This window comes from Corvus hawaiiensis, chromosome 5, assembly GCF_020740725.1.
Source record: "Corvus hawaiiensis isolate bCorHaw1 chromosome 5, bCorHaw1.pri.cur, whole genome shotgun sequence".
Lineage (NCBI taxonomy): Eukaryota > Metazoa > Chordata > Aves > Passeriformes > Corvidae > Corvus > Corvus hawaiiensis.
In genome coordinates this window covers 26,297,528-26,321,160 of record NC_063217.1, presented here as the reverse complement: position 1 = coordinate 26,321,160, position 23,633 = coordinate 26,297,528, and the positions used below count along the sequence as shown (strand labels likewise).

Below are 23,633 nucleotides of genomic sequence, written 5' to 3'. Positions count from 1 at the left end.
TTTGAATCTGTCTTTTAGAGCTAACCTGTGCTATGCATTGTACAAAGCCATCTAAAATGCAGCTAAGTGCCATTACGTGGCACATGCAGGACTACCAGGGTATCAAGCCCAGCCAACGTGGATTTGTGAAAGTAAGGTCTGTCTTGATCAACCTGGTCTCCTTCTGTGACAAAATGACCAGCTAAGTAGACAAGGGAAAGGCTGTGGTCCATCTAGACTTCAGTATAATACTTGACACCATCTCCCACAGCATCCTCCTGAAAAAACGGGCAGCTCATAGCTTGGATGGGTGAACTCTAGAATGGGTAAAAAACTGGCTGGCTGGTCGGTCCCAGAGAGTTGTGGCACATGGAGCTCAATTCAGTTGGCAGCCAGTTGCTAGCAGTGTTCCCCAGGGGTCGATATATTGGGGCAAGTTCTGTCTTTATTGATGATCTGGATGAGGGGATCAAGTGTGCCTTCAGTAAATTTGCAGATGACACTAAGTTGAGTGGGAGGGTTCATCTGCTTGAGGGTAGGAAGGCTCTGCAGAGAGACTTGGCCAAACTTCATCAGTTGGCCAAGGACAACTGTAGGAAGTTAATAAGGCAATGTGCCAGGTCTTGCACTTTGATCTCAACAACCCTATGCAGTGCTACAGGCGGGGGTAAGAGTGGCTTGAGAGCTGTTCAGCAGAAAGGGACTTGGGAGTGCTGATCGACAGCAGCTGAACACGAGCCAGTGTGTGCCCAGGTGCCATCCTGGCCTGTATCAGCAATAGTGTGGCCAGCAGGACCATGGCAGGGATTGTCCCCCTGTGCTTGGCACTGGTGAGGCTGCACCTTGAGTGCTTCAGTTCTGGGTCCCTCACTTTAAAAAGGACATTGAGGTGCTGGAGCATGTCCAGTAAAGTGCAGCAAGGCTTATGAAATATCTAGAAAACCTGTCTTAGGAGGAACAGCTGAGGGAGCTGGGTTTGTTTACTCTTGAGAAGAGGAGGCTCAGGGGGAAGGAACCTCATCATTTTGGTACAACTCCCTGAAAGGAGGTAGTGAAGCAGGGCCCACTGTCTTTTACTGTGCCTACAGTGGGAGGACAAGAGGAACTGGCCTCAAGGTGAGGCAGGTGATACTCAGATTGGATATTGAGAAACTTTTTTCGCTGTTTGGATAGTCAGGCATTGGAATAGGCTGCCTGGGGAGGTGGTAGAGTCAGCATTGGCAGTCACCTGGAGGTGTTTAGTAGGTGTCTGGATCTCCTGCTGGGTGATGTGGTTTACTGATTTAGGGGCTACAGTTCTGGATTGGTGGTCAGACTTCGTGATCTTACAGCTTTCTTCCAACCTTGATGATTTGATGATTTTAAGTGCATTTTTATTAGCAAAATCTTGATCCTCAGTAGCTCTGCAGTAGTCTAGGGTTTTCTTTACAGAGTTTAGATATGCAGTGGCTATTTAGAACCTATTTTTACTTTATATTGAACATTATAAGTAGAAGTATTAGGCTTTTACTGCCTTTCTCCTTCCAAGCTAGGGCCAAGATGAAAAGCAACCACTGTTTGGTGGTGATCAAAGTAGCAGAGTCAGATATATGGTCCCAGTGCAAAAATGCATGTTGGTCCATGCTGCCTGTTGGCCTCATTAGCTTCCTCTGCCCTGTATTCATCCCCCAAACCCTGTGTATTCATAAATATGCAAAGTTTTGTGCTGCTGATGCCCCAAGATGTCCAGGGGAGAACCATGCCAGCACACAGCTGGCAATCACAGCTTTTGTGGTTTGACAAGATGGTTCAAGTGGACAATTCAGCTGGCTGGGAGAGGCATGGCACCCCTCCAAGACATTTTTGCCTTCCTTTAACTAAGAGAAGACCTTTTCTTGTAATTTCTGTTTGAACAAAACTCTCATGACAATAAAGACTAATACCACAAATTAGAGAAATTTTTTGAGAAGGAATGCGGGAGCAGTTCCTTAAGTAAGATGCAGAATTGCATTGTGTCAAAAATGAAGATCAAAGAGAAGAGTTTATACTTTCCCTGTATTTGGTGTATATTTACTCAAGTTTCATATAGTAAATAGTTAGAAAGAAGCAGATTGTTTCTGGATAGATGCACAGATATTGTGACTGATAGACTAAAAACTGAAAGTGCTCCACCACACTGTCTATATCTGTCTGTATAAAACTGCATACATATATAAATATGTAAGTTTACCGAAACAAAATGATGCTTTTAAATTCCTTTGCTTTTTAATGTGTTTCTAAGTCATGACTTAGCACTTTGTAGCATTCTGATATCATAGCCATTTTAGTGTGAGTGCTACTATTTTTTATTTCCCTTCCTGCAGATGAGATGATGCTCTGTATTCCCTTTCTGTATTTATTACTGGAACTTGCTGTTAGAAGGTCCAATATGAAAATTCCAGGATAAATTTTTAGGACTGCACTTCACTAGAGTAGTTCAGTTTCCTTGTTATTTTCCAACATTTCTCTTCTGTGGATAATTTAGCTTTTGTCACATGATCTTTGCTTGTTATCCATTGAAGGCTACTGTGACTGCAGGTTGAAGCCATACTTTAAAGCCTACCACTCTAATTTTTAACAGGAGAGCTAAATCACTTAGAAAATCAGATACTCACAGAGTATACAATATGCTACTTTAGTAGGCAGACTGCATGGCCTGGACGTTGGTAGGATACAATTTGTCTTGTCATATTGTACCATTTATGACTTTATGTAGAATGGTGGTGAATTTTAAGTATCCTTTGACTTGTAAATTCCACTTCTTTCTCTAGTTGCAGTAATTAGCTGCAGATTTTTTTTTTTTTCAAAGTATTCATGTATCAATGGGATCAGCATCCTGAAACAGATTGCTCAACACTATTGCACATGTGGAGGATACTTTATAGCCTGGTGTGTCACTGCACTTATTCTACTGGTCACTAAATTTGTATTGAGGGTTTGAAGGTTTGTACTCTTACTTTACAATGCAATTTAATTTACACAAAGTATACTACAGTATAAGTAATCATGACCTGAAGATACTTTACCTAAAGGTACCCTGAAATCCAGTACTTAAAGATACACACTCTTTCTGTGCATTATTCTGTAAAGGTAGTTTAAACTCTGGTTTTGAATTGTATTCAGTGTTGTGTTACTCAATGGTACTGGATTTAGCAAGGCCCTGATCCTGCAGATAACTAGTCAGTTTACATGTGTGAACATTGACTTCACATGTCACATTGACTTAAGGATTTAACAAACGCTAGAGAAAAAAATCCAAAGTAAGAATTGTCCAGAAGGAAAGATGTGAACTCTCTGTCTTCCTCCTTGTCTGACTGTCTGTTACAGAGCTCTGTGTCTAAATGAACACGGTTCCACATGAGAAATGTAAACACAGTAAATCAGGGCTATGCAAATGCTGCAATAGTAGTAAGAATTCAGAACTGGGTTAATTAACACTGTTTGATAGGTCTTGTCGTGGTTAGTGAAATGCACCTGAAGCTTTTCTTGGAGGTTAAAATTGCTTTCATGTTTGAAGAAGACTGTTTTGAGGAGAACCACTGTCTCTATGAGCTTTATACAGACTTTCTGAAAGGAAGATCATGAGGGATGCAGTTTGGCCCATATTTGAGAATTTATGAGGTTTCCTAGGTTGTGGTCATTCATTGTGCAAGCAGTCAAAATTTTTGGAAAGTCAAGTGTGTGCACTTTATGCACATTGGTTTAATTCTCTTTCAAATGGCAGGTGTTCTGTGATCCATTTGTTCATAAAACAACGAGCCTATAAATATTACCTGCTTCTTACTGTACAGTATCTTCTTTGAAATAAGCTAGAATAATATTTTTTTTCCCAACTCACTCTGTTATTTCAATTAGGGAAGATAGATTCCAATCATTGTGGTGCTTGTCAGCACGGCAAGTGATCATGGTTGATTGGCTTGCTCAGATGACTGTTTGAGATTGATGGACACTGTTCATTTACAGCAGCTGAGTAAATACTCCTTCAGTAGGCTTGAGCATTGTTTTTTTCTGTTATGGAGTATACTTAGAAGTCAAACCCCATATTTCTGCTGGCAGTTCTTATGGTACCAGCTCTAGAAGCTACATGATACTTCACAAGTACAATTTCATGATTGTTCTCTCTTTTTTCCTCCCCCCCAAAAAAAGATTAGCTTAAATTGATTAATCTGGTTCTTGCAGTTTGGCTGCTGCTATTGCAAGATAACTCTAAGCTTGTCTTGTTCAGGGAGAATTGGCCAAATACACGCAGTATTCTGCTCATACTGGCTCAGCATAGCAGTTCCTGTGTTGTTCCCAATTTCTGTGATCAATTTGAAGGGAATGGTGAGGGATGAGGGAAAATGCAGCTACTGTACAACTGACAAATGTTGCTGTAGCCTTCCGAAGCCAAAGCAGAGAACAGGCATCTTTTCAGTCTGCACTTTAAACAGCATTCAGTATTTTTCCTGTTTTTAGCTGCAGTTTACCTGTTGTCCCTTAATAGGTATGAAGCCAGGAGAGGTACTGAAGGTTCCACACAAGTCACTAGGAAAATCTATGCTCCTTGCTGTAAAATATGGCCTGATTTCTGTGTGCCATATAATAGCAATGTTATTATGTAAGGCTGCAGTCTTTTTGTGCTGTGGTTGGTTCTTATATCTTAGATTAGTTCATGCTTTAGGAAATACTGGTTTCATATTGTACCATTGCATCACTTAAGCCACAGTTGGCATGGTTGCAGTAATGATAATTATCAATATAGCACTACTACTACTACTACTACTACTACTACTACTACTACTACAACTACTGTTTATTTTTACTTCACTCCCCTAATTGGAAATCCAGTTTATATCATCTCAGATTCTTAGCATTCACAGCCAGAGCAATAACCAAACTGCCTCTGAAGTATCCAAGATTTCAGATGTAAGTGCTCTGTTGTTGCATTGGGCTGATCTTTGATTCTGTAATTTGTTAAAGAAATGGCAGAAGTGCTGAGCTGTGGACGTGACTAAGGCTAGACAACAATTCTGAAAAAGCTTGCTTTTTATCTGTGGTCAGTCTGTCAGTGTGTTGTGATAAAGTCTCTTAGTTTCTTGTGTTCCTAACACTTGGTCTATTTAAGTGTTGACGTGAATATATTTCTTAAAGCTCTTCCTTAGGTGCTTCTGCACAGTACGTCTTCCATGGTCATCTTCTCTTCTCCTGCTCTCAGTTCCTTCTTGGAAGTTTCATGCACAAATTCAGCCACCTTTCTGTGCCAGTTGCTTGCTCTTCTGTGTCTCCTTTTGTCCAGTCTATGTGTCACTCATATGTGTTCACGGTTGTTTTGTTAGCTCAGTATGACTGAATCACATCTTTAAAGCTTACAACTTTTCACCTCTTTCACACTCTCAGTTGCTGTACATAATCACTATTGTATGTCATTGAGGACTGATACCTAAAAATTTTCTGATGTGATGGATCTTAGAACCAGGAATAGGGTCTCAGTTTTAGACTTTCAGATTCTGAATGCAAAGAGATTTTATATTTCTTTATTTTTTAATCCATCACATGGAAACTCTTGTCCAAATTCCCATTTTTTTGCTAATGTATTTCTATAACCTTTCCTGTTGCAGCTTAGCTCCTCTCATATCATCTAGAGAGGTCCTACAGAGAGAATTTTCCACTTTTTCTACTGACTTATCTCTTGCTCAAGTTCTTCTTTTGTCTTCTCTTTCATTGGATCTCACACATAAACTGTTTCCTTTCACTTTCAAGGTACTTCAAAACCTGTCCTCAGCGATTTTTAGTTGTTTTTTTTTTTCTCAAGAGGCCATTTCCTGTCTCAGATCTTGCTAGTTTCTGCTCCCATACTTTCAACTTTTTATATCAATTTCTACCAAGCTGCCCTTTATGCTTGAAAGAAGCTTTCTATAAATGTCTGCAAAGTCATTTCATTGTTTCTCATTATGTTTCTGTTTAAACTTACTTTTCCTTTTGTTCATGTCATGGGTTTTTTTTCCTCTGTGAAGGTTAAAAATTATCACAAAGAATTAAGCTCGTGTTGTGCTAAAGTTGCTATCTGTAATTATGCCCCCATTGGCTTTCCAAATCCTGTCTTTTATGTTAAATTCAAACCACAAGCTCCTTGTAGAGGTTATGTATCCTGTATAACCAGTATTGAGTGCCTGCACAGTTCAGTTGTGATCTGACATGATCTAAATCAAGAGTAATGTTAATGTAAGTATTACACAGCACTTCATTAAGAGGGTAAAGGTATTGACTAGTGTTAAAGCTAACCCAAACAGCACTTTACTCCTCCTTTTCACCCCAAAGCTGCACAGTCTACTTGTCTGCTCTGTTGGAAAGTTTATTGTTACTTCCTGTGCCCTGATATCCTCTCCAAATACTTTCTGTCTTCTTCAGCTGTGTTGTGTCCCTTGTGTCTGCAGCTAAGAAAAGCTGCATTTAGTTTTTTGTCTGCACCTCTTACCTCTGTGTCAACTATAAGATAAATACTTTGAAGAGCATGACACACCTGTTCTTTGTTATTAATTCCTGACCTGTCTGTCTGTATGGACACAGGTCGTGCTGCATTCCAGTTGTTGGAGTAATTCAGCTGGCCTAGATTTGAGCTGGGTTTTGGAGAAGAGAGGCAGAGGGTGTGCTTTGATTGTTGCAGTAGCTTGTAAACAGCTTGTTGCAATAGAGGCGGACCTCAGCAGTGGCTCTTACCACAGAGGTTTTCATGGCTGCCTCTGCTGCTGTGCACCAGGGAAAGCTGCTGTAATTCACTGGCCCCTACAAGAGCTGCTGTCAGGATCTCTGCTGACACTGCAAAACCTCATTCACTCTTAAAAGCCAGGCACCTACAGCAGGACTTTTCCCCTCACGGCGCATGCTATGGGAAGTTCACTTTGCTGAAGGGGAGCAGTCTGGAAGGCCTCTCTTGCAGCAGCATCTCCAAGCTGTTCGCCAGTAAAGTAGACCTACCCCTGGAAAGAGTGTTGCCTTACTCCCTTGGCAGTAGGAGTGACTGCACTGACAAAGTAGCTATTAAAAAATGCAATATGCTTTTGCTAATAAGTCAATGCAACTTCACTGCCTGTTGATCTTGGCTTTCATTTTATTTTGGTTTTGTATGATTTTAAATTTCATCAAGTCTTTCACATCTGGGTGCTTATTTAGACCACCATGGAGAATTCATGTTCAAAACACTTTTTCTTGAAGTGTGTCATTCACCAGCCTACAGTAAGTGTTGATTGAGATGTTGCCTTTTTGAATAACAGTAGTGTCTCTATTGTAGAGGTTTGTCCCCACAACAGATTATGTTCTTGAGACCAGTATGTATGTAGAGGCTCCTTTTAGGAAGTTCTTGGTGGCTGTACATGCTCTGATGTATTATATATCTTGTATAGTGTAGCAGATAATTGATATTTGGAGCCTCATCAATCAGAAAACCAAATAGGTATGCTGTATTTCATGTAGGATTGTGTATTTTGCAGGAGTTGCAGAGTAGAAACCAAGCCCTAGGTAAGTCTGTTTGCCATCAATGCTGGGAGTTTGAACCATGGCAGGAAGACCATGTACATTAAAGAACAAACAGTAGCTGTGCAATTAGTCTTGCTTTGAAAATGTTTGCACCATACTGAATGGTGAAGTATTGTATTTGAAACTTTATAGTTTATTTAAGAAGGGAAGCTACAAAATCATGTCTGCTTGAGTAATGTACAGCTTTGTTGTTAAAGTTGCCTGTGAGTCCAATTTTGGCTAGAGTCTCTCTAATTACAGGAAAGTAGATGTAGCTGCTTAATTTAGAAAGTAGAGTCAATGGAGCTGATAAATCACTATTGACAATCTCTAAAGCAAGCCCTTAATCCATACCAGTATTTATTCCTGGGTTTTTCATATATATTTATTTATATATGTTTGGTGGTTGTTTTGTTGTTTTGTTTTTATTTTTGGGGGGGGGGGGGGTTTGTTTGTTTGGTTTTTTTTTTGTTTCACCTTTTTGGGGTTTTTCAGTTGTTGAGGGTTTTTGTTTTGTTTTGTTCTGAGTTCTCTAGTACTTTCTAGAGTTTAAAGTTTGTTTATGAGAGGCACTGGCTGAAATATTCAATTTTCAGTTGAAAAGTAAATCCAAACTTTTTATATAATTTTTACCATGAGAATGTATATAGATTATGTATATAACTTATCTACTTCCTCTCCTTCTGTTCTCTTCAAATGACCAAAATCTAAGCTGATGAAATAAAAGCATGGATTTTGCTGAAGTGCTTTAGTTACTTTTCTAGCTATCTTTTCACTATTGGCAGGATTTTAATGATAGTTTATAATCTACAAAACATTGAACTAAATCTTGCCTTTTATTCATATTGTTGTTTGCATCTGTCAATTTGCATGTTCAAAATAAGGACTAGATAAGCACAGATGGCGAATTGTGATGTGAAGAGTGAGGTTTTTTCTGAATTGTGACTATGTGGGTCTTGCTGTACTCCCTCACCTTCAGTAGACATGATTTGCTGTATTTCCACTTACCCTGTTGCATATGTTCTCATAGCATCCTCCAGTGTGATTATCTGTACAATTACAGCAATCTGAGTGATTAAAAGACTCTGGAAGTAGACACTATGCACGTCTGTTCACTGCATTTCCTGCAGCACTCACCTCTTCCGTGGCTGCAGTATCATTAATGTAATACTACAGGTATGTTTCAGAAGCACTGTGGTTTGGTGGATCTGTTAGATCTCACCCTAAGGTCGGTAAGTTCAGATTGCTTTAGTGAGCAAACTAAAATGGTTTACTAAACCAAGAAATTTTACTTTTGGTTTGGTCTCAGCTATGGGGATTAAGTTCTGAAACCATTGCTGGCCCTGAAGCAGCTCAAAAAAATCTCTTAAAAGGGCTTTTAAAGTAACTTATCAGGGAGAGAAGCCACATTTTCAACATTTTGTTAAGAGAGGTTATACATCACAGATAGGTTAAATATTTTAATAAATTACTTTATGGCCCCGTATTTATGTCCAAAGATATTTGAGTGAGGGAAAAGGTAAAGGTTATGAGTGTTTGTTGGCAGCACCCTGGGAAGATGAAGATAAATTGGCTAATGCTCTATGCTTTATTTGGTGCTTACCTCTTAGGAAGGCTTTTGTCTATGAGATTTTTGTTTTTAAAATCTCTTTATCGGCATACTAAACCAGTATTTGGTATTAAGTCACGTCTCTTGTTGTGGAAACGTATAGACTGGTAGAATGCTTTTTTTAGTTTCCCCTTCTTAATTTTTTTTTTTTTTTTAAATTCCCTGCCTCACTGACATTGAATTCCAGTTTAAGGAATTAGAATGCTGAATAGAATGATAAAATAACCGATAAAGTGAAGTATGTCAACTTGTTGAACTGCGTTGAGGGGCTCCATATGAAACAGATTTCAGAATGTGTCATTACAGAAACCTTGAGGTGCCCTTCACATAAAATTTTGAATCTGGAAGAAAAGCTGGGCTGGGTTTCTGAGCAAAGATGAAGTGACAGGAATATGTTTTTATTAATTTTTCTCTGAAATTCACCGGTCATTAGCTGCATTATAGGTCTGTAATTTGTAGCAAAATTTTTTAGTTCTGAGTTTGGTTTTGGAACTCTTCCTTGATTTACTGTTTGGCCTCATGAAACTAGGCCACTTTTTCCTGTTCTTAAACAAAATGTGTTGCATTTAACATAATCCAGCCCACAATTTAGCTACTTGTTACTTGCCCTCTCCACAATTTTTTTATTGTGGAATATCAAATCAGTTTTTGGACTGTCAGGCAAAATACCCAAGAACTCTTCTTTTTCTTCTTTGTTAGGCTTTTTTCTATCCTTATTGATATTATGTTGGAATTTGTGTGATGCAGTTTGTAATGAGAAACAATAGTGTCAGATGATATCTGCCTCCCTTTCTTTCACAGCTTTCCAGTAAAAAAAAAAAGCAATCCACTGACCTGTTTTCAAGTCTGACTGTAATTGAACTGTGCATGACAATGAAATATGTTGAGGATTCCATTTATCCCCCTTCAATAGCTGTTCCTACTTTGTTTGAAGTGATTATTTTTATTTATTAAATGACTTTCACTCAGGCTATGAACCTGTTTGTCCGTAGTCACAGTTTGTTCCCTGCTTGGCCCTTTAATGGTGATCTCTGATTAGTCACACTGTTCCCAGCCTTTGGAATCTGTTATTATCTTCTAGAGAGGAAAGAGAGGGAGGAGGATTGAAGTTATCTGTAAATAATTAGGCAGGTGGGCACTTCATGTCAGATGTGAAAAAAAGTGATTTAATCAAATGCCAAATATGAGCCAATGTGTGCCATTGTTCTTGAACCCTGTGAGCCTAATATGAATAAGCATGCATTCTGCTGTGGCTGTTACTAACACAGCCATAGATGGATTCCACTTTTTTCTGCATGGCTATTTTGTCATTAGTTTAATTTGAAACAGAGAGTAGTAAACCAATTTTTATGGTTGCACAGTGGCATTAAATGGTGAGTTTCATGAAAGTCTAGTAGAAGTCGTGATAAGAGCGTTAATTTTAAATTTTGTAAGAAAACAAGGAAAGCAAAATAGTTGGCTAGAAAGATTCGCTGCACTAAAAGAATATTATATAAATCTTGCTGCTGTTGTGCTTGCTTATACAATATCTGAAAAAAAGATAGGGCTTCTATTCATCTTGTTTTAGAAACAAAGTACTCCCAGAAAAGACAGTATGGTGATTTTTCTACCTAATTTTTAACAGATTTTATGCACCCAGATTCCCTCTTCATAAAGGAAATATTTTTCAGGTGATGCAAATTTAGGGAATTCAATATGTGATTCACTTCAGAGAAAGACAGTAAAGGCTAAAAATGTGATCCCGTGTAAGATGAATTGTGTGAAGAATACGTGCTGCCTCAGGATGTATTATGGACCCTCAAAGACAGAGAGGTCTCAGGGAGGCATAGGACAAATAGATAGCTGAAAAGTAGATAGTAATGTCACCAAGGCAGATGGTAGAAGTGGAATAATTGTTCTTGGGCGAAATCGGAGCACTGTCTCTGGGTCCCTGCTGAAGAGCAGGGTGAACTGCTGCTGCCACCCACCATGAGGCTGCAAGCCCATGTCTTTCAGGTGGGATGAATGGTAACGTTATGCCTGTGGTTGGGTGATTGCAGAGAGAGAGGGAGAGGGAGATGTCTGAGTGCAGAAGTGTGAGCTTATAAATGGAGGCCAAGTCTCTTCAGGTGTGTTACAAGAGGCTAGGACTTGGATCTCCTTTGACATTCAGCAAGATGCTTGGAAACAAGGAGTTACTAATATTCTGATGTTAAATTATTGCCTACTAGATTATTTTTGAACAGTTAGAAATGTACCATGAAGAATTGTTGTTGGGGTTTTTTGTGTTTTCTTTTCCAAAAGTTTTTTAAACAACTGCTCTATTGCATGGCATGCTGGTTTCATCAGGGGTAGAATTAATTTTCCTCTTAGTAGCTGGCACAGTGCTGCAGTTTGGATTTAACAGGATACAAACTTGCACATTTAATACTGAAAGGTAAAAGAATACCTGAGGCCATTCCCTTGTTTTTTGTGTTCAAAATAATCTTCCTTTTTTATTCTAATTTATTAGAGTGGTTGATATTCTATGACAACCTGTGGTTTTTTTTGCTTTCATGGATTTGACTATAATGTCTCTTTGATAATTTTTTTTCTCAAACCGGGTATTGCTAGTGTGAAGGGGCTGCTTAGAGTAGCACCTTCAAACTCAGTCTTCACTTTTTGTACATTTGGTCGTGTCTGTTGATTTTGCTCACTGACTTCTTTTTTTTTTCTTCTCCTATTTATACTGTAAAGGCAATGCATGAATCTTTGTTCATCCTGTTCCATTAAAGCCCATTAAAACACTTCTCTGGTGCACTGCCTTGGGCTCTCCTTTATACCGCAGCAGGGCAAGTTTCATTTTCAGTTGTAACCACTACACATGAGCACAGAAAGCTGAATTTTAAAGTTAAGCAGTTCCAGGGTTTTCACAGGTGTCTGGAATTCTGTTTACAGAAATAAAAAAAATGATCAGGGACTTGTTTTGACCTTCATGGCAGTGACTCTCAAAAAATATGCAGAGTTTTAGATCAAAGTCACCTTCAAAATGCATTTTTATTAGTCCTTTTGTTCTGTCTCTCCACTGTTTGCCTCATGCATTAGTCGTTCATAACCTTTGAAAATCACTGAGTTACCACAGTTCAGGTGGTAATTCATCTGCCATACATCACAGAGCAAGAGGAAGCCTCCTTCTAGCATATCTGTTTCCTAAGCTTCCACTTCTCCCATCTGGTGAGGTGGGAAAATTAAGAGAGTTTCAGATAGTCCTGGAATATCTGCCTTGGCACTTCTCAAGGATAAAGTGCCGAATTTCTCAAACTTTCCTGAGAGGTGGGTGGTATCAGTTGCTGAAATTCTTGAGGAATCTGTAACTTGTACAGTTGGCTGCTGTGATTGTTTAAAAGTAAAATGAACAAAAAAAAAATCCACTCCAATCAATGAAGCCTTCAGCTTTTATTTAAAAACAGAATTGACTGACTGCACTATGCATTCTTATTGACCAAGTAAACTAGTAGTAACCCCTTTTGCTAAAGTAAGAGTGTGAACACTGTCTCTTCCTTGCTTTCGCCTGTCCATTCAGCCTGTAACTGAGAGGTGAACAACCAACGCCAAGTGTTTAAGTCTGGTCTCCTGCTCCTTCCCTGCAGGGGAGCTGCTGAGGTGCTCATTGAAGCCCTCATGGGGCAGCTGTGCAGAGAAGATCACTTCTGCCATCAGGTAGTGAGGCTGTTGGCATTAAAGTCAGAGTCCTGGTCTAGTGCTGTGCCAACACAAAGAGAGCTGCTGCTTTGCCCCTTTTTCTGAAGTGCAGAAACAACTGGCTGGATTCCTTGAAAAGCAGAATTCTTTTATGCACCTGTATTGTTTATCTCTCTCAAGTTTTACTGTGTCAAGAATTTCTTAATAAAAAGGGGTTTCCTTTTATTTATTTATTGGTTTTCCACCTTTCTTTTGACCGAATCCATTAAGTCTACAGAGGAATTTTATTTTCTATTACAGAAGGCACTTCCTTGAGGCTTTAATAAGTAAAGTGGAATTTCTTTAGGGAAATTTCCTTCCTGATTATGATTATGTATACTTTTGTATGTTGGTAGGTATACAAGGCAGATGTTAACAGATGGTTCTGCAAACTGTCATGTTTAATTTCTACATATTCATGAATTCTTCATAATCTGAAATTTCTTGAAAGATGTTTAATTGCATGTTGAAAAGTTTGGGGGAAAATACAGAAAGCTTGTTTTGTTTGGTTCTTAAAAGATGTGGAATATCTGTCTTAACAAACATAGTCTAACCCTGAAGTACTAAGGTTGCCCTTAATTCTGTCCAAAGCCCCCAGAGGTGATTGCACTGTGTGGGAACCTCCAAGTTACAGTAAGCTCCCATCATGTATCTTCTTCCTGAAATAATCACTGTGTGTCAGGGGAGAAGAGGAAGGGACAGAAGGCTGTGTGCATCTTTTTTCTCTCATTCTGGGTTTACTGGCTGCTGTCTGCTATGCAAATGGTAATACAAAAGAGAATAGAGGAGGTGGCTTCAGATTTATATATGGGTCAAAAACCAGTTGGCTTGCAGACTTTGGTAAATGTAAACATAGATATGGTTGTTTCTCTGTTTTTAGGAATACACTATAGATATAATTTTTGCCCAGACTTGGTATGACAGTCGTCTAAAATTTAACAGCTCAATGAAGGTGCTTATGCTTAATAGCAATATGGTTGGAAAAATTTGGATTCCAGACACTTTCTTCCGGAACTCAAGGAAATCTGATGCTCACTGGATTACAACTCCAAATCGTTTGCTTCGAATCTGGAGTGATGGAAGAGTATTATACACTCTAAGGTGGGTTTTCATTATTTGGATAGAAAAAACCCCAAAACCCTGGTATGACCAGGAATATGAAAATAATTAATATGAATCAAATTCCTGGCATCTATTTTGTTATGGACTGCAGGAATTTGCAAAGAGTTGATTAAACAAGAAAATAAAGATTATTCTATCATGAAAAAGATGAAATTCATAGTACTGAAATATAATGCAAGGATATTTGGGTAAGGAAAGCTGAAGGGGATAGAAAATTTTGATCTCATTTAGGTACAGGCAATATTTAAAAAAGGATGTTATGTAATATTTATCATCATGGTGGTCTGTCACTAATATATTGCAGATAAATTATTTCTGGTCTAAATACTTCAGTATCTAGTTTCCACCAAATTACATTTGGTAAGTAAAATATTAAATGCTTCAGATAATAAAAATTGTAAGGAGTTTGATTAAAGCTAAGGCCCCAGTCCTGCATGTACTTCTTAACATATTTACCCTTGCAAGCTATTAAAATCAACAAATCTGTTCATCCAAATTAGGCATAAGCAAACATGTTGGTGATAATTGTACTTGGCAAATGGGAGACTCCTGTGCTGCTTTTAAGCTTAAAGCTATATGTACTGATTTTTGAGGCACTTATCAAACAGTTCTTGAAAGGCTGTAGTCTACAGAAACTATTTAGGGTCATCTCGGTCATATTTTTTAAATACGCCTAAAAAATCTTGCAATAGATCAGGAGCTGGTCAAGAAGTAGTCCATGCAGAGGATGCCATAAATATGATTTTTTTTTTTAAGAGTTTATTTATTTGTTTATTTACTTATATATTTAAAACAAAAAGTAGCACTTTTAATTACTTTCTTCTCAGTCATTTATGCTATGTTCATATGCAGGCTATGTTGTATGAAAAATTTATAAATTTCTCCTGTATCGAATGTAAGAAGAATTAGAATGCTTTACAGGGATTCTCTTCACTGAATTTTTTCTTAGTATGCATCATTTGAGAGCATACAAACATCTCTGAAGAGCACTTTTTAAATGGTTTATTATGCCAGTTGGTGTTTATAAAAGCCTCTAGAGAGCCCCTTCTGTTGACATGCTAATTTTTTTTTCTTTTTCTAATTAGCAATTGTAGAGTCATACTTGGACTTTACCCTTCCATTGTCCATTCAGTTTAAATGTAAAATTTCCTCTAAAGAGATTCAAAATAACAGAAGGAAATAAATATGAGCAGAAAAATCATGTGAGTCCTCACAGAGCAATGGATTAGAATTACGGTGTCAGAGTATGAGCAATAAAGTGCAGTGATCTGGTAACAAAACAGCAGAACAGGCTCTCACCCAGCACTGCAACATGCAAACATCTGTATAGGTGAGGATATGGCCTGAATTTGACCTAAGGTAAAACAACATTGAGAGGTTCATATCTTGCTTATTGAAGGAACAGTAATATGATCTGACAGTGCTCCAGGTTTGTGGGCTTCCCTGTATCACCACTCTCTCCTTGTCAGTAATTGAGGGGGCAGACATGGTGAAAATTAATTAGCCTTACTGAATCTCCTCTGAGGGTAGCCCATGGTCTGTCCATTGCACCATCAGTGATTCCAGATCTAGTTGTGTTGCTTTTAACAGAAGGCTTGGCTTATTTTCTTTTTATTTGAGTGTTTAACTATCAAAAAATTGAAAATGGAAAGTAAAGGCAATAAATACATAAATCATAGTAGACAAATTTGAAAATCACCTCCATAGTGATGCAAGAATTTGGCTCAAAAGTGTGGGGAAGGGTCTTTCTTCTTCTCTCCCACAGCGTATGCTAAGAAATACACTTTTCCTTATAAACCTTTGGTCAGGTCATAGTGGAAGTTGGTGTAGAATAAATTTTTCAGAGACTTATGAAACTATCTGGCAGCATGTCTCAGAGTCTTTTCCCATCCCTTCTTGTCTAGTGAAAGGTAGCAGAACTGGGTTTTGCACTGATTACTTGGAAGTCCTGTGAAAATCTGTGATAGCATTTTCAAAAGCAGAATGTGATTCAGTTCAGACAATTTTCAGTACTAAGCCAGTTCTAAAATGTTTATAAGTTGTGAATTATTTGAATACCTTAGACATTAAATGAGTAAAAACATTTTCTGCTTTTTCCTATCCAAATACTTTCTTCACCAGAACTGCTTCCATGAGTGTAGAGCAAGTCCAATGTCCCCCACATATTTTCTCTTGTTTAAAGCTACCAGGTACAGCAATGCCAAATGCAATTTGACTTGATATATGTGCCTTTATTTGCTATAATAAGCTCCTCTCCTTCCCGTCTTCAGACCCTCCTTTTTATCCCATTTCTTATAGAGCTGAGAGGTGCCCCCAAATCAACTGAAATTTTTGAAATGGCTTGAAATACCATTTGAAACAACAGAGACTCAAGTTGCATGCAGTAATAGTTCTTGTTTTGTTCTTTGGTGCTGATGCAGGATGTAGTTTTGCTGATACACAGGAGGCTATTCATAATAACCATGAATGGGAAAAATTTATTTCTGGGTATGTTCTTTAGTATGTAGTCTGAAATGTCTGCATTCTTGAATATAACCTTTTTTCTTTTTTTTTTTCCCCCTTCCTTTTCTAATTAGGTTGACAATTAATGCTGAATGTTATCTTCAGCTTCATAATTTTCCTATGGATGAACACTCCTGTCCTCTGGAGTTTTCAAGCTGTAGGTGGTAAAACACTTTTTTTCTTCTTTACGTTTAGGCTTTAAATTTCCTTAAAATCTGGCAGCAGGAGAGCAAATGCTTACTTCTTAAGGCCTTACAGCATAAGAAAGAACTGACTGTTCATGTTTTGAGTAGATTTACTGCATTATTTAATGCATTAAAAAATGAGTTGAATCACATGCATTTTTTGCAACTTTAAAAATAGTCTTGTTGCTTAGGAGTCTAATACAATGCCTATTCCAGTTAATGGAAATGCACTACCCTGGAAAAACTTTGTTTTCTTATGCCTGCAAGACTTGACAGCTTTGAATTAGTTCCATGTGGTATACTTGAAAGGAAAAATAAGATATGTCGTCTTCAACCTTCTCTTGTAAATGTTGGATCAGTATAAGAAGTCCTTTTCATTTCAGTGGGACTTATTTTATATGAGTGAAACCACAACCTTCAGGCTCTGTTTTTTTTTGAAGCAAACTTATGTTTAAAAAAAAAAAAATCCTAGGGGAATTGTGCTATTGTAATCATAGAATCATTAAGGTTGGAGAAAACTGCCAGGATCATCAAGTCCAACCTACAGTCATAGGCTGAGAACACCAACTTCTCGACTGAACCATATCACAAAGTGCCGCATCCTGTTGCTTCTTGACAGCCTCCAGGGATGGTGACTCCACTACCTCCCTGGGCAATTGGATGGCAAACCATTCCAATGCTTCACAGCCTTTCAGTGAAGAAATTCTTCCTGATATCCAACCTGAGCCTCCCCTGATGCAGGCTGAGTCTGTGTCCTCTCATCCTGTTGCTGGCTGCCTGGGAGTAAGAGGCCACTTATTAATAAGTGTCTGTCCTTTTAAGCTCTTCCTGGTCATCTAACAATAATGTAATTACATTTATGTATTAATTCATTGTGATGATTCGGAACCAGTTTTTATTACTGGAGTTTGAGAATATCATGTAGATATTTTCTAAACATTTGTACTAATACAGTTTTTGATTGATCATACATTTACCTAGGCTTAAAATTGAGGCCCTATATTTTGTAGTTAAATTTAAATGTATCAGGAGGACTACAGGCAGTCCCAGATCCACTTTATGTATAGGCCTGGTTTAGTTTGTAAGTCACTTCAGAGATCAGAAAACATGCTTTGGTACATTCTATGGCTGAATGTTTGATTTGTTTTATTCTAGATGGATATCCCAGAAATGAAATTGAATACAAATGGAAGAAAACCTCTGTTGAAGTGGCAGATCCAAAATACTGGAGATTGTATCAGTTTGCATTTGTAGGGCTACGAAATACAACTGAGATTTCTCATACCTTGTCTGGTAAGGCAAAGTGTTGAGTTTTATTTCGTGCAATCTCTATGTAGAGCAAGACTAACAGAAGAAGATACAACCTAAAACCTTATTAGATGTCATGTAAATGCTTTTTATTCTTTTTTTCAAATTTTCAGGTGATTATATTATTATGACAATATTCTTTGATCTCAGCAGACGCATGGGATATTTTACTATTCAGACATACATTCCTTGTATACTCACAGTTGTTCTTTCATGGGTGTCATTTTGGATCAATAAGGATGCAGTTCCTGCAAGGACTTCTCTGGGTAAGAATGTCTTTTTTCATCCTTGAAGGATCTGGTACTCCCAAAGAATACAAATGTGCAGCAGGGAGTGAATAAAGCACGGCTTACTCCCCTTCAGATTGTGACCATTGGTCATTCTTTCTCTTGAACTGCAAGATTGGGAGTAGGAGAATACTGCTGTAGTTGCACAGCAGAGCTTAAGGAGGCAATGCTGAGCATGGAAATCCTCATCCAGGCCTTGTGGGTCTGCTGTTGTTCACATAAACACATTTTTTCTCCTTTATGCTTTTCTTATCATCTCTGGGGACTGCCATGTGGCAATCATTAGTCTGACACTTAGCATCATGGAACAAATGAAGTTATTACTACATGAGCAAAAATTGTGAAAATCAGGTTTCGTTTTTTTTTGTTGGGGTTTTTGTATTGTTGGTATTGTTTTTTTGGTTGGTTTGTGTTTGTTTGTTTGTGTTGGGGGGGGTGTTGTTTGTTTGTTTTTAATAGAACAATTCAATTATTCTTTTAGATCCGGGATAGGACAGAAAATTTGCAACCAAAACTGCACTTCAAGCAGTTGAGCCTTTAAGTCACAAAAACTCCTGTTTTTACTACAGACAGTACTGAAGTGTGTTGCAAGTTCCTCTGCAAATATAACTCCGTGTTAGTGTCATCTTGGCTGACCTGTTTAGCATGGTGTCAGTCTCCTAAGTTTGACTGTTTAGGATTCATGTGCTGCCTTGGAGAAAAGTTGTAGTCCCCACATAAAGCCTGATAAACACGTAGGTGGAGTGCACAGGACATAGCTTTGAGCTTAGCAGTGACAGATGCTTATAGTAGAACTAGTGACAGTAGTCTGACCTATTCTGGGGGAAAGGTCAAGACCTGAAGGGTTGTATCTTAGGAAGTGAGAGATGTGAGTTAATTTTCCTCATCAGTTATAGTGTTGTGAGCACACCATTCCCACCCTACAAGGCCATTTACTACCAGAAACATGGGTCCACACTTAACTCCCTGCCTTTCCCACAGAAACTGGACCACCTGCAAGCCTGCCAGATTAATGAGTCAAGAGAGAAAGTAAGCAAAAATGAGCCATGGCTCAGTAGCCTGATGAAAAAGCAAGGGAAGAGAATCCAAGTCTTGGATCTTAACTTTATGTTATTTAAAAGTACTGCAAAGTTTAGTGAAGGGAGGCTAAAGTCTTGAATAAATAAGTGAAAATTACTTTTGATAGTTTTAGACCATGATGCATAAATCTCATCAGATTTCTTTGACTGACTAATCATTGGATGACATCCTTATGGGTTCTGACTAGTTATAATACAATAGTTATAACAGGAAAAACTGTTCTACTAGTATCCTGCTGGTTCTGTATCCAGTTTTTTCTTTTTACAAAGTACTTTTTATATGCAATGAACCTAGAAATCCACCTTTGATGTCATGGTTAAGGTGAAGTTTTCAAGCTCCCACTTCAGCAGTAGTAGCCTTCATCTACTTGAGATGAAATACAAACATTTGTAATATCTTATTTACAGCTCCCTGCAGGTAACTGAACTCCTTTCTTATGAACATGCAAAACTCATCATTTGACAGATTGTAGGATGACTTTTCTCACATGCAAATGTTCTGGAGAAGGAGACTACCTGTCAAATAGACACTATTTTATGGAAAAAGAAGTTTAAACAAGAAAGCCAAAACTAAGCAAGGTCTATCATGGCATGTTTTGTTGTTGGAGGTTTGCTCCCTGTGACAGCACCCATATGCCCTTCACACAGTAGACAGGGCTGGAAAAATTCGTGTCTCTTTTTGTCCTCTCTGAATGGAAGTTGGTACAGGGAATGGTGGGTGGCACTTCCCACCCAGAGGCTGTGCTGGGGTCTGGTACACTGGAAAGCTTTTTTTCTCATATATATTGGGAGATCCTGGCAGACTGTGGTTTCCCAGAGCAAAAGATTTGAGGTGATTAAAGGTATTTAAATATTTGGCTATACAGAGAAATGCCTAATTGATTTTCAAAAGTATCTAGTGGGAGTGAAGAACTTTTGAAGAACTCTGTCGTTATCTGTTTCCCCTATTAGGCCTGTAATTTCATTGGGAAATCTCTTGGAAAATCACTACTGCCTTCCTGCTGCAGGAACAGCCCATAGCAACCGCTGATTCCACATTTTGATTTATAAGCCATAGACAGCTTTAGACTGGTGTAACCCTTTTTTTTTTTTTTAATAGTCCTGTGCATATAAATAACAAATTATTTATGTGTTCAAGTATTATCTTCAAAGGAAAGGTCACACCTTAATGTTGGACTACTGTGTAAAAGGCTTTGCATCTCCCTGAAGCATCCAATATAAGAAGAAACTGTTAATACCTTATAAATGCTAAACCAATGAAGAGCAGTATAGTTGAGATTTTGAACACATAGCTATTAAGGCCAGTTTGTTCTTTTAATTAACTTGTATGTAAGTGAATCAAGGGAAACATTTTCTGTTATTTAAGACAGTGTTGAAAGCATATCTGGTAAGTTAGAGAATGAGACCAGAAAGCCATGAATGTCATGTAATTTGATTTTCTATGTGTCAGAAGCAGACAACTGGAAACATTATTCACTTTTCCCATGTTTATCAAAAGCTTGAAATCATTGATTAATAACACACCTTTTATTTCTGAATGCATCCTTTTAAGTATTTTGTTCTTTAAAGAGCTAAAGGATTTCCTTGTGTTTATAAAATGTGTGCTTATTTGTACCTGTTTGTCTGCTGTATTTATGTGTACATTTAATGTCAGATTTATAAAATTAATCAAACTTAGTTTATTCGGTGTGTTGAAAATAGGAGGGATTTAAAGGGAAGGTGAAATGTGCTGCTTTTTCTGTGATCCCATGGATGCTGCTGTATCCATAGGTACGAGGCTTCTTGCAATAGCACCAATGTGTGTAGATGTAGTCAGTGGTGAGCCCTGCTGTGGCTCAGTTCTTACACGACTCATCGATGAATTAAGAGCTAATATGATGACTCTTTTTGGTGACAATGTGATTGGATTACCTATACATTTCCCTCTTTCTGTCTTTTTTTCTTTCTTTCTCAAACAGGGATCACCACGGTGCTGACCATGACAACACTGAGTACAATTGCTAGGAAGTCACTCCCAAAGGTTTCCTATGTGACAGCAATGGACCTTTTTGTTTCAGTTTGCTTTATTTTTGTGTTTGCTGCCTTGATGGAATATGGCACCTTGCATTACTTTACCAGCAACAGAAAAGGGGACAAAGGAAAAGAAAAGAAGGCAAAATCTAAGCCATCAGTAAGTTTAGTCAAACAAGAAAAAAAAGCAATACAGAGGGATTTTTATTGTAGCATTCATTTTGAGAGACTGCTTCTTAAGTAGAAAAGCTAATGTTCAAAGATAATTAACACTAATATTTATTTTGTCATTTTTTTACAGTTGGAGGCTTGTACTAATTTTGTGTAAATATGACTAATGAGTAAAGGGTTTAGATGATTTCACTTATGTGAATGGGAACACATGAACCTAAGGTGGAGAGTGGTTTGATATAATATTCCATGCCCTTAGTGCTTCTAGAACTGCCCATGAATTGTGTGCCCACGGAGATGGTTCTGTCTGGGCACAGTGCTTCTGAAAACAGCACCTGGCAGAGAACCACAGCCCAGACGGTAGCAGTAAAGATAATGTAGGTATGAGGATTCCTTTGGATCTGCATAACCTAGTTTGAGTCTTACAAAGCTTTGCAAAGGAAAAAATGCTTATTATTGGCCAGTATTCTGAATCCCCTCCACTACAGAAATTCTACCTAAATTGACTTCCATGTTGTTTTCTGGTTAAATGAACCTTCTGCTTTTACAAGTTGATGCTTTTATGGTAAATTTTCAGATATCTCAGGATCTGGTATTATTCAATTTTAAGAAGCTTTCTGTTTGTGTAGTAAGAATACTCTAATTTCCAAAGAATTTATTGTTGGAAGTCAGTACAAATATTTAAAGGTCGTCTTTAAAGTAAGAAAACACTGGAGAGAATAAGAGGAAGGACAATGTTATAAAGCCCCTTTCCAAGTCATTTCATCAAAGGATGCAGGCGCATACCTGAACCATAATACCAGTTGCCTTTTCTGGATGAAGGCTGAATACCAGCTCTGTATGGGGTGAAACAGAAATTGATACGAAATTACAGAAGTAGTTGCAGATATGGAAGTGCAGAAATCCTGTTATGAACCATACCGTTCTGCAACTCATGTCAGCAAGAGCTGGGGCACCCATTCTGAGCAGCACTTCTCTGGGAGTGTGTCTTATAGGGGCACTGCAAGTCTGCTGGTGCTTGATGGCAGGGAAATGAGAGCCTTTATGATTCACTTGGTGAGCTGTTCCAAGTGGACCAGCTGTGTTTTTAGGACAAGGCTAGTGGTGAAGGGTTAATACTTCACTGTGCTGGTCAGACATCACTCTGATCCTCAGGGAATCCAGCACAGCCAGAAAAACAGGAAAATGGAAACCTTAAATCTGCTTCCTTCTAGTGGTAGAAACAAATGTGGGCATAAGAGAAGGGGCAGAATGCAGGGTTTGGCAAGGGCCACAGCTGAGTTACGAGGGTGAAAGGTAACAGAGGCTGCAGAATGTGGGGGTGTCCCAGTGTCAGCACAGCAGATTCAATTTCAGGTTGCTGCTGCAAAGAGGTCTCAATGACAGTGAGCAGGGAGCTGAGTAGGTCTGCTGTTGGCATGCACAACGCAGAGAGGATGAAGATAGCAGGAAGTACTGCTTTTTTCAAACCAGGGAGATACTAAAGATCAGCTGCTGACAAATCAAAAGACACTGAAGTACTTTGCAAGTATGCTCTATTGAATGAAATAATGACAGTTTCCAGAGTCTGTTCACGCATCAGCCATGTGTGCAATAATCTGCCAAGTGCTTTGAAATTTTCAGTGCATGTGAAAATTTAAAATGTAGAATAATAATGAGATAGAAACTATGAAACTTACCAAATAAATAGCTGGAATTTGCATTAAGATTAAAATTAGCAATATAATACTAAAAACACTGTTCAGTTGTGTTTTACTGGGTTCTTAAACAATGCTTTTTATTTCTAAGACGTTGAAAAAAGGAATCTTTTTGCACAGAATTCTTTAAACATGTTATGGCTTTAAGACCATACAAGATAAAGAGATTACACTAAAAAAAGGGAGAATTAAATTTAACATACTTAGATGCAAAGATTCTAATTTGATAAATAGGAGTTATTCTGGTGATGTTTATAGAAAGCCATGACTTTTCTTGCTCCAAATAAATAAAGAAGGCATCTAATTAGTTAATGGGAAGTCATACCATTACAAACCCTTTTTTCTTTTTTATTTCCTTTTCTTTTTCCCCCTTTATTTTTGTCAAAGTCTTCTATTCTTTTTGCCTTGTAGTTACAGATATGTAACTCAAAACACCAATTTAATTTTAAAAGTCAGTTTAATTCCTTCTGAAAACT

General features: G+C 38.1%; 1 protein-coding gene across 4 annotated transcripts in view; it reads left to right on the top strand.

The window, feature by feature from the left end:
• Positions 1 to 23,633, top strand: part of GABRG1 (gamma-aminobutyric acid type A receptor subunit gamma1) — a 63,320-nt gene that overhangs the window by 26,918 nt on the left and 12,769 nt on the right. For all 4 annotated transcript variants that reach the window (XM_048304215.1, XM_048304212.1, XM_048304214.1 and 1 more), the window contains exons 4-8: positions 13,677 to 13,897; positions 16,495 to 16,577; positions 17,761 to 17,898; positions 18,027 to 18,179; positions 21,238 to 21,449. In XM_048304215.1, coding sequence (XP_048160172.1) covers positions 13,677 to 13,897; positions 16,495 to 16,577; positions 17,761 to 17,898; positions 18,027 to 18,179; positions 21,238 to 21,449 — 807 coding nt within the window. The remainder of the gene's footprint in view (positions 1 to 13,676; positions 13,898 to 16,494; positions 16,578 to 17,760; positions 17,899 to 18,026; positions 18,180 to 21,237; positions 21,450 to 23,633) is intronic.